The following is a 14,265-nucleotide window of genomic DNA, read 5'->3' as shown; positions in this document are numbered from 1 at the left end:
TAGTCATGTAGATTTCAATCGTACCTATTGCAAATGCACAACTGCGGGATGTTTGCCCGCCTTCAACTGAACTATTTTTTTGTGTGAGACGGCAAAAAAAAAAAAAAAAAAGTTTGTGTTAAATTTATCTATGAACTAGATCATGGGTCCTCGGGTGACATTTATCTATTCTCTTGATTCTAGTGAGAACACGACCAGTGCATTGTTATAAATTAACATCATTATTGAACAGCATTACTAAGTAAAAGTGTTAATTACTTGTAGCCCCTCACATCAATCAGTATCCTTAAAATAGCTCCGGGGCTTGTGGCCCCTGATGTGCCTGATGTACAGGTGGATTAATTCAAAAAGTGGAATACTCCAAGGTTTATTAATTTATAAAATTGTCTTATTTGTCTTACACTTTCAAGAAATTTAAGTCCTAAACATAAAAAACTGTGATTTTCATTACAATCACATAGTGAACCTAATGAAATGTGTTTTCCTGTGTGTTTAATTAATTCACATGACACTCCCTCTTCAAATTTGTTCTGGTGCACTTGTAACTGCTGAACACTAAAGTTCCCCCTTTTTTAAAACCTGGCCGCTATGAAATATTCAGGTGGATGGAAAAGTGATACTGTGACGTGCTGCATAAATTGATTTTTTTTTTTTTTTGCCTTTTACAGCTAAAAATTATTTTACAACCAGACTAGCATCTATCTGTAAATGAAGCCACTTGAGACACAAAAGGGCAAAGGATAGGGTTTAATTAATGTGCAGTGTAGATAATTGATGTGGCATTAACGTATTGCACATTGAATGAAACATATTAACATGTGGAACAACTCCTACTGCACTGCTTATTGGTATTGCATGTACACAGATTTGGACTCCAAGATATTGACAATCTATGATGAAATGCAAGCATTAGTGCTTTAGATTTCCACAGTCTGTTCCTCTACATAGACAATATAGTGGTGAGTGTTGTCATCTTGATTGAGGACCGTCAGGGCCTCCAGTTCGTGCCCCTCCTCCACCACCATCAACTGCTCGCCAGAAAGATCCCCATCTGCTTCCACAACCATCAGCTGGTGCTCGCCGACATCCTCCTCGTCTGCCACCTGCCAATGCCACCACGAATCGGAATCAATATGATATCTTTCAGCCTGAGTCACACAGATTGGTATTTACCTGTTCAACCACAGCAACAGTGCCGGGAGCCATGGCAACCACAGATGTGATGGCATCGTGAGTCTCTGAGCTTAACTCAACAATCTGCTGGAGAATATTATCAGTCCCTGTACATACACAATCATAATCAACAACTGTTAAAAAGACAATGAACTGTTATTTGCCTGCAGATTCATTCTACCATTACCATTATTTTGTAAGGCAGCTACATGTTCTTCTGTCAACTCCACTTCTTGCGCCAAAGGGATGTATTGGCTCTCTATCGTCTCTTCCACCTGGATTCAGATATAGCGTGAATTGAAAATATGAACCCTGGTTGACGCAATTGATTAGAAATGTGTAAAAAATGACAATTTATGTCAAATCTGTATTAAAATAATGTTTGTGTACCTCCCAGGTGCATTCCACCTCTTTTATGTCATGCTTTTTCTTCATGTGTCGATTCAGCTCCCATTGGGTGCCATAGACAAATCTACATTTAGGGCACTTGATACCTAAACAAGGGCACAGGCAAAAATCGATAAACATAAATAAATGATAAATAAATAAATAAATATATCACGCAGATGCAATTTGTGAATGACAGTAAAAGCACACACACTTTAAAGCAAAGCAATCTGCAACTATAAGAATGTCAAGAGTTTACTTGAGGCATTTCTGCTCAAAGTTTCTGCTTATGAAAATGCCTAAAACTCAACTAAAAGTCACAAGCGTGAATTCAAACCTTGTTGTGAGAAATACTCCACATCTGAGAGACCTTGTCCAACATTTTGATAGTCCTGATCTGGGTGTTTTATCTTGTAGTGCCGCTTCAGGGGACCGGATGTGTTGCAGGAGTAGAGGCAGTGAGCACACTGGTATGGCTATAAACACGAAAAAGAAGTTATATGTATGGTACACAAAATCTCATGTCGGGCAGGAATTGATAAATAACAAGCAAGCAGGTTTTATGTCGGTGGTGCAACACTAAAGTGTTTTCATTATTTGCTCATTAATTAAAGTGATAACTAAAATTAGCCATCCCAGGTGTAATATAGTTGGACTTTTTCTTAAATGCTTTTTTTTCTTTTGCGCCAAGGATTTTAGTTCTCTTTGTTTACCTATTTATGGGAAGACTGTTAATGACCCATGCATGTTGTGCTTTTAAAAGCGGGAGAGCCTAGGTAATCCTTGAAAATCGGAGAGAAAAACGATTCTGACCTTAAATACAGAATGCTGCTCCATGTGTCTGATCAAAGGAGCCTTAAAAACTGAACTGAAGTCACACTCAGGACACTTGTACTGCTTCCCTTGATGTAAAACGAGGAGAAAGAAGAAATTAAAGAAAAACAATAATGCGGTGCCTCGTTCATCAAACGTTCTTGAGCAAAGAAAGCCATACATATTTTCAATGGGTGTTGACCATTGTTACACAAAGTACAAGGTACTGTAAATAGATTTTTTTTTTTTAACCTGCAGCGCTCAAAGGGAATATATGTACCTTTGTTGGTGTGACTCAGTCTGTGGCTCTTCAGTGACACTTTGGATTTCAACATTTTACCGCACAGGTCACAGATGTGACATCTTTCGTTGTTATGTCTGTTCATGTGATTTTTCAAATTATTCCTGCTGCGGCTTGCATAGTCACAAATATTGCAGACAAATGGTTTCACACCTGGAAATGAAATGAATAAAGTTGCAATTGTGTAAAAAAACAAAGTCAGAATGCAGACCACAATAGTAAAATTTATATATACACTGTAAGTTATTGAATTAACGGCTCCCTTGAAAAATTCTTGATTGATCTGATTTGTCCTTGATTTAAAATTTTACCATTTGCTTACATTAGAATAACATTTTTGCATATTTTTTCATAAGGTCCTAATGCATATGCCAAAGTAGTCAATGCAACTCATTGCCAGTGACTAATTTAAGGAAAAAAAAAAAAACTTTTAGATGAGCTATGAAAATACTGAATGTTAAAAAACATGTTAAAAGACAAGAAAAATACCGCTTCATCTATGAATATAATCACATTATTATTCTATGCAGCACTTATGTATGCTGTGATGGGTGTTGTAAAGTGAATTTGTGGTTAACGGATCTAAACTTAACTCGATGGCCAATTAATATTATTAATTAATATAATTAATATTAATATTATTAATATTAATACGAAAAACCCACTTCTCTGGTTGACTGGTATACAGCAAACTCACAGTGGAGCGAGGGGCAAATTTATTCATGTGACCCCAGAGAACTGTGTGAACATGTCAAAATGACCAAAGCAGAAAACAAGAAGAAAAATGGGAGCAAGGAGGTCAAGATGTTGCTTCCTCTTTTTCTGGGCAATTTGATGTTGCAACAGCAACTCACATGAATTGTTTGACAGCAATAAAACAGTTATGAAATTAAAATAAAGTTCAATTTTGTATTTTCAACTGAGTGACATTATCTTTTGATTTAAGGCAATATTAAAATGAAATTTCTATGGTAAGCATATATGTAAGTTGCAAAGAAAATCTTGCAGTGGATGCCACATTGGCTCAGGCCAGCATTGATGTCAAGCGGAGAGAGACATCTCACCTTGGTGGACCCAGATGTGCTGCTGGAATTCACTGCTGTTCTTGAGGTAGTAAGAGTCACAATATGGGCACTTTTCGGCTCGCCTCACCATCTGCCCTTTGACTGGTATGGTTTCTGTTCGACACACAACCAAACAATCCATGTAATGTCCAATATTTAGAAAGCATCACTGAAAAATAAATGTTGTAGTGTGACAAATTATCTTGTGATAATGTAGACATACTGAGTACAAAATATAATTAGAAGATCTTTGGGAAGTCTACAGATTTTATAGCATAGAGTGAAATAGAGTGAAATAGAGTGAAAGCCTAAGTTAATTCAAATGACATTTTATTTTACTTTAACCTGTACATGGATTCTGCCTGTTTGTTTATATTTTTGCATGTCTTTTACCAGGGTGGGATATTCGGATGTGTCGTTTAAGCCTGTGCTCTGGATAGCTTTGCTGGCAGACGGGACAAGGTGTGCTCTTCTCCTGCAATCAAAAAAACAAAAAAAACAAAAAAAAAAACCAACAGGAAAATAAATACCAATTAAAACTGTGTCCCTATTTACACACACGCTAATGTCTCATATTCACAAATGATAATTTAACAGTAGGGAGAAATAAAAACAAAGCAAATACTAGAAGTCTTTCATGTGAATGTGTCCCGTAATAACTGGCAGTAATGGGATCTGACTTCTTGGCAGTATGAAGGTGGATGGTGCGATACCTCTTGTTGATGAGTCTTCTGATGGGCTTGTAGTTTGTATTTATCAGGCGTGGTGTATTTACATTCCGGAGTGGAACATGACAGCAGCAAGCCGCTGTGCTTCTGAATTAAGTGCCTCTTTAAAGAGCTTTTGGTGATGGACGAGTAGTTACACTTTGAGCAGTAGTGCAGGTGCTCCTTGGTGTGTATGCGTACATGGGCATTATAGTGGACTTTGTACCAGAACAATTTTCCTACAGGAGCACAAAAGCAATGTCAGCCATTAGAACAATTTACTGAGATGGATTACCAAAACCGTCCCATAATTTCTACTCTCACAGAGAATTACAAATAAGGGAGCATTAATAGGATTCTTTCCATATTTCACAATATGCATGTAGTGAATCAACCTTTCAGTCTTCCAATCCGGAATAAATGTCCCAGATTGGACAAATGTAATCTTCACATTCCATAAGGAAGATAGTCCTCTTATATGCTCATGACTCAATAAAATATCGGTTCCCTTTTCTCACCTCTATGGTTCTTTTTTAGGCTTTTGCTTTGCCTTTTAATCAACATTTCAGTCCTCTAATCTGGAATAAATGTCCTATACTGTAAAAATGTAATCTTCACATTCCATAAGGAAGATGGTCCTCTTATTGATAACTCAATAAAATATTGTTCCCTTTTGTCGCTTCTGTGGCTCTTTTTCAGGCTTTTGCAATGCACAATGCCATTATGAAAGACAATCATATGGGTGTTTATTTCGCAAGTTCGTTTAATTTGTTTTTGTGGTCTGCAGTGGTGTAGAATTGCACTCTGACAGTTTTCAATCTGAATGGAAGTATCGTGGTAAATTGTTTCAAGTAGAATTTCTGCTATTTTCTCATGTAATGAGCTATTACTAGCAGTGTGCAGGTCAACGAAGGAGATTCCCCTCCCATCTCACCACAGTATTGACACTCCAGACGTCCATACATTTTCCTAAGCCTCTGGAAAGTCTCCATATCAAGGAGAGTCTTTGGAAGCGACGACAACACCTGCTGGAATGCACTCTGTTGGATGTCCTGTAAAATGCGAGTGATATAATGAGTGGACTAAATGTATGAGGAAGTTTAATTAATGTAAAAAAAAAAAAAATCACATAATACAAGTCGTTGAGACTTAAACCAATTTACCTTCTCTGATTGTGTCGTTCGGGTGGTTTCCTCTGTAGGTGCTGAAGGCAAATGAGTATGTGAGCTAAGACTAGTCACTTGAGTGTTTACAGCACTGGCTTTATCATCCGCCAAATTGATGTTTTGATTCATGGACGTGTCTTCCGAGTAAGGAGTGTGTCCTTTCTTACTGGTATCTGTAGAGTTGCATGTGTGTGGCGTTTTAGCGGACTCGACACACATATCATTTGGTGTCTCCGGGACAATTTTGGTTTTCAGGTTTTCTGTACATCCTGCATTTTTACACCCCGCTTTCTCATTTTCACCTTGAGAGTCATTGTCATCCTTTTCTAGTTTTGCATTTTCTGCAGCATTTGCTTTCTGTGACTCAACTTCTCCAGCTCCTAACACCTCTTCTTTGCTTTCATCTCCCAGCTTTGTACTTTCCAACATTTTTATACTTCCCTCTTTGCACTCTCTTTCTTCATCTGCTGACAAGACTTTGCCCCCATTCATCAGGTAGAAGCTGTTATTAATACACTCTGTGAACGCCTGCTCTTGCTCTAGCTCAGGGTGATACTCTGTGAGGTGACTCTTGAGTCTCTGACAGCTGACAAACTTCTTCTCACATGCATAGCACACGTATACAAAGGGATGCTTCCTAACATGAGCAGCGAGGGTGGCCAAGCTGGTTCTGGCGTGATCACAGAGCAAGCAGGTGAAAGGCCGCTGAGGCCCGTGGACTAGTAAGTGGCGCTCGCGCTCCATCTGGTTCTTGAAGCAGCGGTTGCAGGTGGGACAGTGATAGAGGAGTTGTCTGAGACCCTGGCGAGTCTTCAGCCTGGAAAAACAGATTAAGCAGGTTAGCTGTGTTTTTCATAAATAAAATATTTACATGGTGTATCTACTGTAAAACCTCAGTTGTTGGCAGCTCTTGTAGATGAGCGGATCGTTCAGATTATGACTTTTTTCTATATGTTTGATCAAGTTCTTCACATCAGAGTACTTCTTCTCACAGAAGCTGCAATGCTGCTTCACCTTCAAGTGGACCCGTTCAATATGGACCTGAAGAACAAACATAAAGCAGTCGTGCTTTTACGTAAATATAGTAATAGAGTGCTGAGAAAACTCCATAAACAAAAATGTTTAGATCTGCTGCCACTAATGTGTAAAAATCTGAATACAGCACTCCAAATCTCCCCCCTTAAATTTTGGTCTAAGAGATGAAGCATCAAAGTGTGAAGTCATTTATGTCTAAACACCAGTCTATAAGGAGCACTTGAGCATTTCTCGGAAACGAAATTTATGCTAGACACACCTATAACACAGTACACTAGCAACATGTGCCTTTTGTCAATGGCAATATCAGCATAATTAAGTCAGTTTAGTGCTCTGAATTAGCGATTGAACGTGATTTCGGAACAATGTTGTGTTGTTGTTCTCGGGAGTCAGGAGTCAGTTGCAGTAGACTTGTCAAGACTTGTCAAGCTGTTATGCCGAGACGCAACATGCTGCTGAGAGCAACTTGAAAATAAAAGCCTAACGAGGCACTCACGTCCATATAATTTTTGGTAGATTGAGGTTAGTTTGAAGATCGCCTTACTAATGCAATTCTGACATGTTCTACTGTCATGCAAAGCCATAATTAGCTGTTTCTGTGAGGACTATTTTCACCCCTAGTTCAGAACATTAAAGGTTCTTCAGAACTCGAACAAGATTGATGCCCCAGTTATGTCTCTTATCTTTGTGCTACTTTGCAGATGCCTCAACATATCTAGTCAAACAATGCAATTTGATTTCCTGAGCATTGTGCCTTTTTCTGTGCATTCAAGAAATGTTGGGACGCTCCTCTACTTGAAAAAATGCATCTGCTGTTTTTCTTGAAATTGCCTGTTCTTGGCATAAACGTTTCTCTTCAAGGCAGGCTTTGGAAAAAATAATAAATAAATAAATAAATAAATAAAACATGACTGGGACTGGGTGCCAGGATATCTTTTCCTCACACTTGGTGTTACGTCAGAATTACATTTTGCCTAAAGTTATCAGTCTAAATTATGGCTGCCCAAAAATAAAATAAATAAATAAATAAATAAATAAATAAGCTAAGAGCAATGGCACAGCAAAAAACCTAGGGGTGGCACTAACATTAAATTTTGATGTCTGGTAAGGGGCCGCCTAGAGGAGGCAAATGTCCAATTTCAGACCTTGGAGTCTTCAATTAATCCAACATGTTTTGGCTTATAGGGATGTGGTAGCAAGCCACAGTACAAAGATAAAACGTACTGAAGCATGGCACGAATAGGTAAATTCCACACAAAAGGATTTGAGCCAAGATTTGAACCAGGGAACTCTAGCCTGTGAGGCCAATATGCAAACCAAACCCTATTTCCGTTTCTTTTATAAAATAAAAAATAAAAACGAAAGACAATGGGGAAAAAGAACTGAAACAAGACCTCAGTCAAACCTGTAAAAATATTCAAACAGACCTTGAGGTGCCCTGGGTTAAGGCATTTGAAAGAACACTGTTGACAATTGAAGTTCTCTCCAGTGTGCTTCCTTAGGTGAACATTCAGGTTGGCTTAAGACACCAAAAAAGGAATAAAAACAAATTACTAAATAAATATTAGTAAAAATGAATAGCAGTACATGGTTTTAATGTTTTTTTTTTCAAGTTGAAATGATGTATGCACCACATTTAAAACATTTGTTGTAGGTAGCCTGTGTGTGTAAGGTAATGGGAAGAAACATTTGTCTATTGGAAAAGGTTTCGTTTACCCTTGATAGCAGATGCATAGTCACAATGTGGACAGTTGAACGGTTTCTCTTGGGTATGTGTCCTGAGGTGGGACATCAGTGAGTGTCGAAACTTAAAGATTTTATTACACACCTCACAGCCAAAGACTTTCAGTTGGCTTGGAAGTACACTGAGGAGAGAGAAATTTAAATGATCATGTTGACCAAGTGCCACTGCTGTATTGTCGGAAATGTATTTTTTTATGCAAATATTTCTCTTATGTTAATCCACTGCAATGCTATGTACCATAACAAATCGTGCAACGTTTACATGGTAGGAAATAGGTTTTGGGTGACCTATGCACCAAACTTGGGTTGTGCATTAAGGCTCTGTCAATTAACAAATAAATTCATAATTAGGTGGAATTAAAACTATGACTAATTTGCTGAAAACATTCATCTAAGACTTGTTAAGCATTGTGTCTCAACACATGTCCATGAGCAGTATGAGCAGTAAAAAACTCAGAATTAAGTAATGGATGTTGAAATACAATAATACATGAAAATACAGATTCAAAGTACTTGGGAGCATCTTGCTTGAGAGAATATTCCTGGAAGCCTTTCCCAGGTGCCGTTTCTGTGTTGTCAGAACTACAGTTGGAGTACAGCAGAAAATGTCAAATGCTGCATGTTACTTTTTCATGCATTCAATAAAAAAAAACAACAACATCTGAATATAAATACTTTTCATTGCCATTTCCCTCATATATGGTGTGATTCAGTACCTTGCATCCTGGTGTGCTTTGGGGTCTTCAACACTGGCTGAAGACTGACTTGCAATGTCTGCTGGCTCAGTCTGAGTGACTGCTGTGTCCTGAATGCCCTAAAACAAATAAGAAATGAACACAGACATCTATATGAAGAAACACCACAAAATGAGATATATAGCTAAACATTTTTAAAGCTTTACAAATAAAGGTTTTCCATCATGAAGCATTGCAGGTTTACCTGTAGGTTTTTCTTATTTGGGATTTTAATGAACAGTGATTAGTTTAGTTTAGTTTAGTTTAGTTTAGTTTAGTTTAGTTTAGTTTAGTTTAGTTTAGTTTAGTTTAGTTTAGTTTAGTTTAGGTTAGGTTAGGTTAGGTTAGGTTAGGAGCACAGCGCAAAACAAATGATATTAAAGAGAGAGTCAAGTCAAACAATTTCTTGACAATAATGTTTTATGCATCCCAACTATAATAACCACTTTTTTGTGTATTGGTGGGAGGTTCATAATTTACATATTGTACGTAAAGAGACTCACCTTAGACTTATCCAGGTGCTTTACTTGCTCCGAATCTGAAAAAATGTTCTCTACTGGAACCATTTTAATGACACCTGTGATAATAAGGGTTTGCAATATTAAAAGTGTACGCTCACGTTTTTTTCTAGAAATAAAACAGAAATTACCAGCACAAACTGACCTGGCAATGACTCGTCTTCAGCGAGAAAAACATTAATGACACTTTTTTTGTTTTCCGTTGTAAGCCCATCTTCTTTGGCAGTGAGACTTTCCCCATCAGAAACTATTTGCGTTTTCTTGTTGCGCTGAAAATGACTAATTCCTGCACACGGAACAAAACGAGGCTATGAATAACATACCGGTAACCACAGTTTTGAAAATAAAATATTTGAAGGAGTGTTCACCCTTTCTTCTCTTCGTCACAAACTTTTTGGCGGTTTGTTGCTTTAGTTTTCTTTCTGGTTCGAGAGGGTCCATATTTTCTGAATCCTCAGTCCCTCTGCAAATGCTGTCTGAAAGGCCTGCAAATTATAAGTGCACTTTCTGTAAGTTGACACATTTTCTTTTCATTGGTGAGAAATAGCTCTGCAAGATTGCCTTGGCCACCCATCACCGAATGCCACTTTGACATGTGACAAGTAAAATCTTTACATTGCGCTCTTTTATATTTTTCCTTCTTACCTGTGTCATCATCCTCATCTTCCTCTTCATCATACTGTGCTTTCAGGCAGATGTGTTTGATAATTTGCCTTCGGTTGCTGAACAAGCGATGGCAGTCATTGCATTTCAGTGCGGATACGCTGTTGTCATCACCTAGCAAAGAGATGAAAAGTGGCATACGTTTTGGAAAGCAGATGACTTTCTATCTATAGTATCTATCTTACCATTGGCTGTTTCACCTTGTTGATTTGCTTCTTCTTTCTGCCCGTCTTGTTTTCGGACTTTGTCTTCAGGAGACTGCAAGGAGTCTTCCCTGCCACCACTCGGATCTGCGAATGTTTTGTTGGTGGAGCCTTTCGGTCGTCCTCGTTTTCGCTTTACTGAGGTCTCTGTGCAAAACATATAAAACTAAATCTAACTTACCATTCATTATACATGATCAATTTGAAGATAACTAGATTTATTTATCTGGTATCTTGGTATCTTTTAGTTGGAAATAACACAAAAACATAGCAAAAGATTTCGCGATAGACATTTTTCCCGTGTTCATGTACTATAACGCAGGCATAATGTTCTGAATTATTGACTTGAATTCAGGAATTCGCTGAGGTCGTTGTAAGGGGATTACAAAAGATGCATTTTACTTCTTAAAGCCTTTTGCAACCCTTTTTTTTTAGATTGAATTAAAATCTAAATAAGTGTTCTTGCCTAGAATGCGTAAAACAAGGAATTTACCTCGGTGCCTTAAAATGGCAGAACATTTAATGGGTTCAGCCAGGATATGAATAACTTTAATTTAATACCAAAAACTGTTTTGATCATTGGATCATGATTTAATAAAAAAAAAAAAGACATTCTATAGACAAGTAACTAAAAGACAACAAAACATACGTATGAATACCTATAAACATTTTGTGATGACTTTTCGCTTTTTTAAAGGGGCCCTATCATGAAAGGCCAACTTTTTGGAGCTTTTAACCATGTTACACTGTTGATTTCTCCCCCTAAACACTCCCAGAGCGTTATTTTTCCACACTGATGCATTTCTAAGCTTTCCTTGCTTATTCTGCGCTCACACCGGCCCCACTCGGGCAGGTAAACATGCCTTGAGAAAAACTCATGACAGAAGAAATTCCTGCCTGAGGGCAAGATATTTTGCACGAGTCGGCCCAGTAAACAGCAAAGTTTCAATTATTCATTACAACTTTTTACTGAAGAAAATGTTAAAGCGGCAAAAGAGTGTGTTCTGGAGCGCAAAGCTAGAAATTCAATGTCAGTCACCAGCGGGCGGAATCTTTGATATTAATACTGGGTTGGTTTCACCGAGGACCAATTTGAAAGGAGGAACAGTGTGTGTGTCAGTGAGTGCCATCCATAGACACTGTTTTGCATTTTGGTGTCAGTAAAACGTTCACTGTTGGCTTCTTCATTCACTCCGCGACCCTTGTGAGGATAAGTGGTCAAGATGATGAATGGATGTTTCGTGCCTGGCGGCATTGAACAGCAACATAAAGGTGTGCAGCATCCACACAGTGAGAAGCCCAGCCCGCCAATGAGACATTTTATCTTATATTAATTTATCGTATATAATATCATATATAATTTCATATTTAATATGAAATTACATTTTCAATGTGCCAAATGTCATTTAAATGCATTTATTTAACTGTGGAAAGTGTAATATCACAACCTAGGTCATTTTAAGCATTTCATAATAAAACCAAAAAGATGTTTAGTTTGGATAATGTTTACATATTTCTTAAGGAGACTATCACTGCTTAATGATTGTGAATAAGGAAGTCCAGATAACATCAGAGTGACAGATCTAACCTGCTAAGGTGCCCATTGGCAGTCCTGTGAGGGGCTTCAGTGCAACAATGATGTCTTCATAAGGTTTGTGAAGTGGGTGCAGCTGGGAGCAATGGTCCAGTAGCAGTGAGTGACTAGGAGAAAACTGGTTGCAGAGCCGACACATGAACACAGAACCAGCTGGAGAGAGAGAAAGATTGGGTTTTTAGAAGGAGTAAATGTAGACTTGACTTTACATCCGATGTTTGGACTTTATACCACTGTCCCCTATTAGGTTGCAGCTAAGTTGGTGTTTACCCCAGCCAACTTTGAGCAAGAGTCAGAGTAAACTCAGGATAGGTCGCCAGCCAATTACAAGGCAGAAAAATAATTCAGTCACCTTCACACTTGTGGAAAGTTAGAATTTTCAGTGAACCAAACATGCACGTTTTTGTATGCGGGGGAAACAGAAGACCCGAAACCCCACAAAAGCCCTGTGCAAACTCTGGACAGTAAAGCCAGAACAGATGTTCAAACCCTAAACCATGCAAATGACTGATTTTGAATAGCAGCGGTAATTTGTTGAACAGTCCAGACCATACAGCTTATGACATACAGCCCTATAATCAAATTTAAAATAAATAAAAATCAATTTTATAAATCTATTAAGTCTTTCACAAACACCCAACAATAAAAGGATGAGCAGGGAAAACTTACCAATTAAAACTGAAACTATTTTACAATAAGTTCATCGTGCCTAAATGGACAAAATTGGTTTCTTGTGAACTTATGTCTTAATCATCCTGTAAAGTTGGTGCATTGGGAGTTGTTTCATGTGCATGAGTTTCTTATTTCATTTTTTGTCAAGACTTTCAGCTCACCAGCTAATACCACTGAAGCTGCCTTGAAATTACCCCAATGTTTGTGTTGACATTGTATGTCGTACAATTTTTATATTAAAGACCAGCGGCTTGGTGGCAGTGGTTAGCAGGAAATTTTCATGTTGTCCCCAAGCCCGCGTGGGTTCTCCCTGGGCACTCCTGCTTCTCCCACTCTCCCAAAACATATACATGGCAGGTCTATTGGACACTAAATTGTCCTTAGGTGTCATTGGGTGGGTGAATGATTGTTCGTCCCTCTGTGCCCTGCGATTGGCTGGCAACCAGTTTAGGGTGTCTCCTCCCCACTGCCCATAGACAGCCGGGATAGGCACCAGCAAGCCTGTAATCATACTGAGGATATGTGGCTCTAGAAAATGGATGGATCTTAAAGGCCTATTCCCCTCAAACCTCTCTCTGCGTAAATTTTGTGGGCATCATTTAACTGTTTGAGTGACGCCTTTCGTGCTTTAGAAAGCCAATCGATGAGTTGTGCTCCTCCATCGTAAACATATCAGCTGTTTTAATATAGGCCTACAGTTGTATCTTCAACCAATCAATCAAAATAAACCGTGAGAATTAATGAGAAATTCTTAAACCTTTGCTTTTACAAAATCCGTTTGCCATTGAACCAGCGGAAAAATGGATGGACTCATTTGTACTGAAAAGGCATCCTCTCTGCTACCAAGTAATAATGACTATCACGCGGCGCCGCAAGACGGTGGTCACGGTGTTTTGACACATAAGAACTTTATGACATATAATTAAACGTATATGAAGTAAGAAGGAAAAACGGGCAAGTCGTTTTAAATATCATTGTATACCAGATAAGCATTCTGTAAGCCGGGATGCCATTAACTATACACATTTGTTTATGTCGACTCGGCGTAACATTGAGCACCGACTAACATATTCGACGTAAAGCTAACGTAAATCATACCTGTTAGTTGACCGTCCATTGTCTTTCGCGTCTTCGAAGAAAATATGTAGCAATTAATTAAACCGCACAAAGCACAAAGCACATTGTATCATTCAAAAAATATATAAAATAGTTCCAGATTTCTACTAGGAATATAATACATTTCTGACGAATGTGTGAAACATGTCCTCCTGATCAGCGGAAGTGGATTGTGGTTGTTGCAGCTAAAACCTATAGCGCCTCTATGTTAGAGGAGGACTACCTTGCAGTGGTAGTCAAAATATTTGTCATGTCAATGCAACGCACACACGAACAACCTTTTCATAAGAAATCCCAATATTTAAAAAGCGTAACGATAAGTAATGCGATTGTAAAATGTAGTAATAGAACAATATTTTAATCCTGTATTTTAATT

At 38.2% G+C, this 14,265-nt stretch overlaps 1 protein-coding gene across 5 annotated transcripts; it reads right to left on the bottom strand.

Annotated features, from left to right (window-relative positions):
- Positions 1-732: 732 nt before the first annotated feature.
- Positions 733-14,015, bottom strand: LOC148425586 (zinc finger protein ZFAT-like). 5 transcript variants are annotated; one of them, XM_088410045.1, is made up of 24 exons: positions 13,872-14,015; positions 12,096-12,254; positions 10,490-10,654; positions 10,287-10,418; positions 10,010-10,126; positions 9,787-9,927; positions 9,627-9,700; positions 9,106-9,203; positions 8,903-8,971; positions 8,363-8,511; positions 8,074-8,165; positions 6,504-6,652; positions 5,609-6,428; positions 5,380-5,497; positions 4,452-4,684; positions 4,132-4,213; positions 3,739-3,852; positions 2,654-2,827; positions 2,374-2,462; positions 1,898-2,036; positions 1,564-1,667; positions 1,361-1,448; positions 1,174-1,280; positions 733-1,103 (listed from the first exon to the last, which is right to left on the bottom strand). In XM_088410045.1, the coding sequence occupies exons 1-24, from the start codon at positions 13,888-13,890 to the stop codon at positions 918-920; spliced, it is 3,618 nt and encodes a 1,205-aa protein (XP_088266171.1). In that variant the 5' UTR covers positions 13,891-14,015; the 3' UTR covers positions 733-917. The 5 variants fall into 5 exon arrangements, with proteins under 5 accessions (XP_088266171.1, XP_088266173.1, XP_088266169.1 ...); XM_088410047.1 differs by having other exon boundaries at positions 10,505-10,654; XM_088410043.1 differs by lacking the exon at positions 13,872-14,015 and adding an exon at positions 13,756-13,818.
- Positions 14,016-14,265: the final 250 nt, after the last annotated feature.

Source organism: Hippichthys cyanospilos, chromosome 3 (genome assembly GCF_059441005.1).
Source record: "Hippichthys cyanospilos isolate Australia breed blue-spotted pipefish chromosome 3, RoL_Hcya_1.0, whole genome shotgun sequence".
NCBI lineage: Eukaryota > Metazoa > Chordata > Actinopteri > Syngnathiformes > Syngnathidae > Hippichthys > Hippichthys cyanospilos.
The sequence above is the reverse complement of the archived record's forward strand: the minus strand, read 5'-3'. Positions and strand labels throughout refer to the sequence as shown.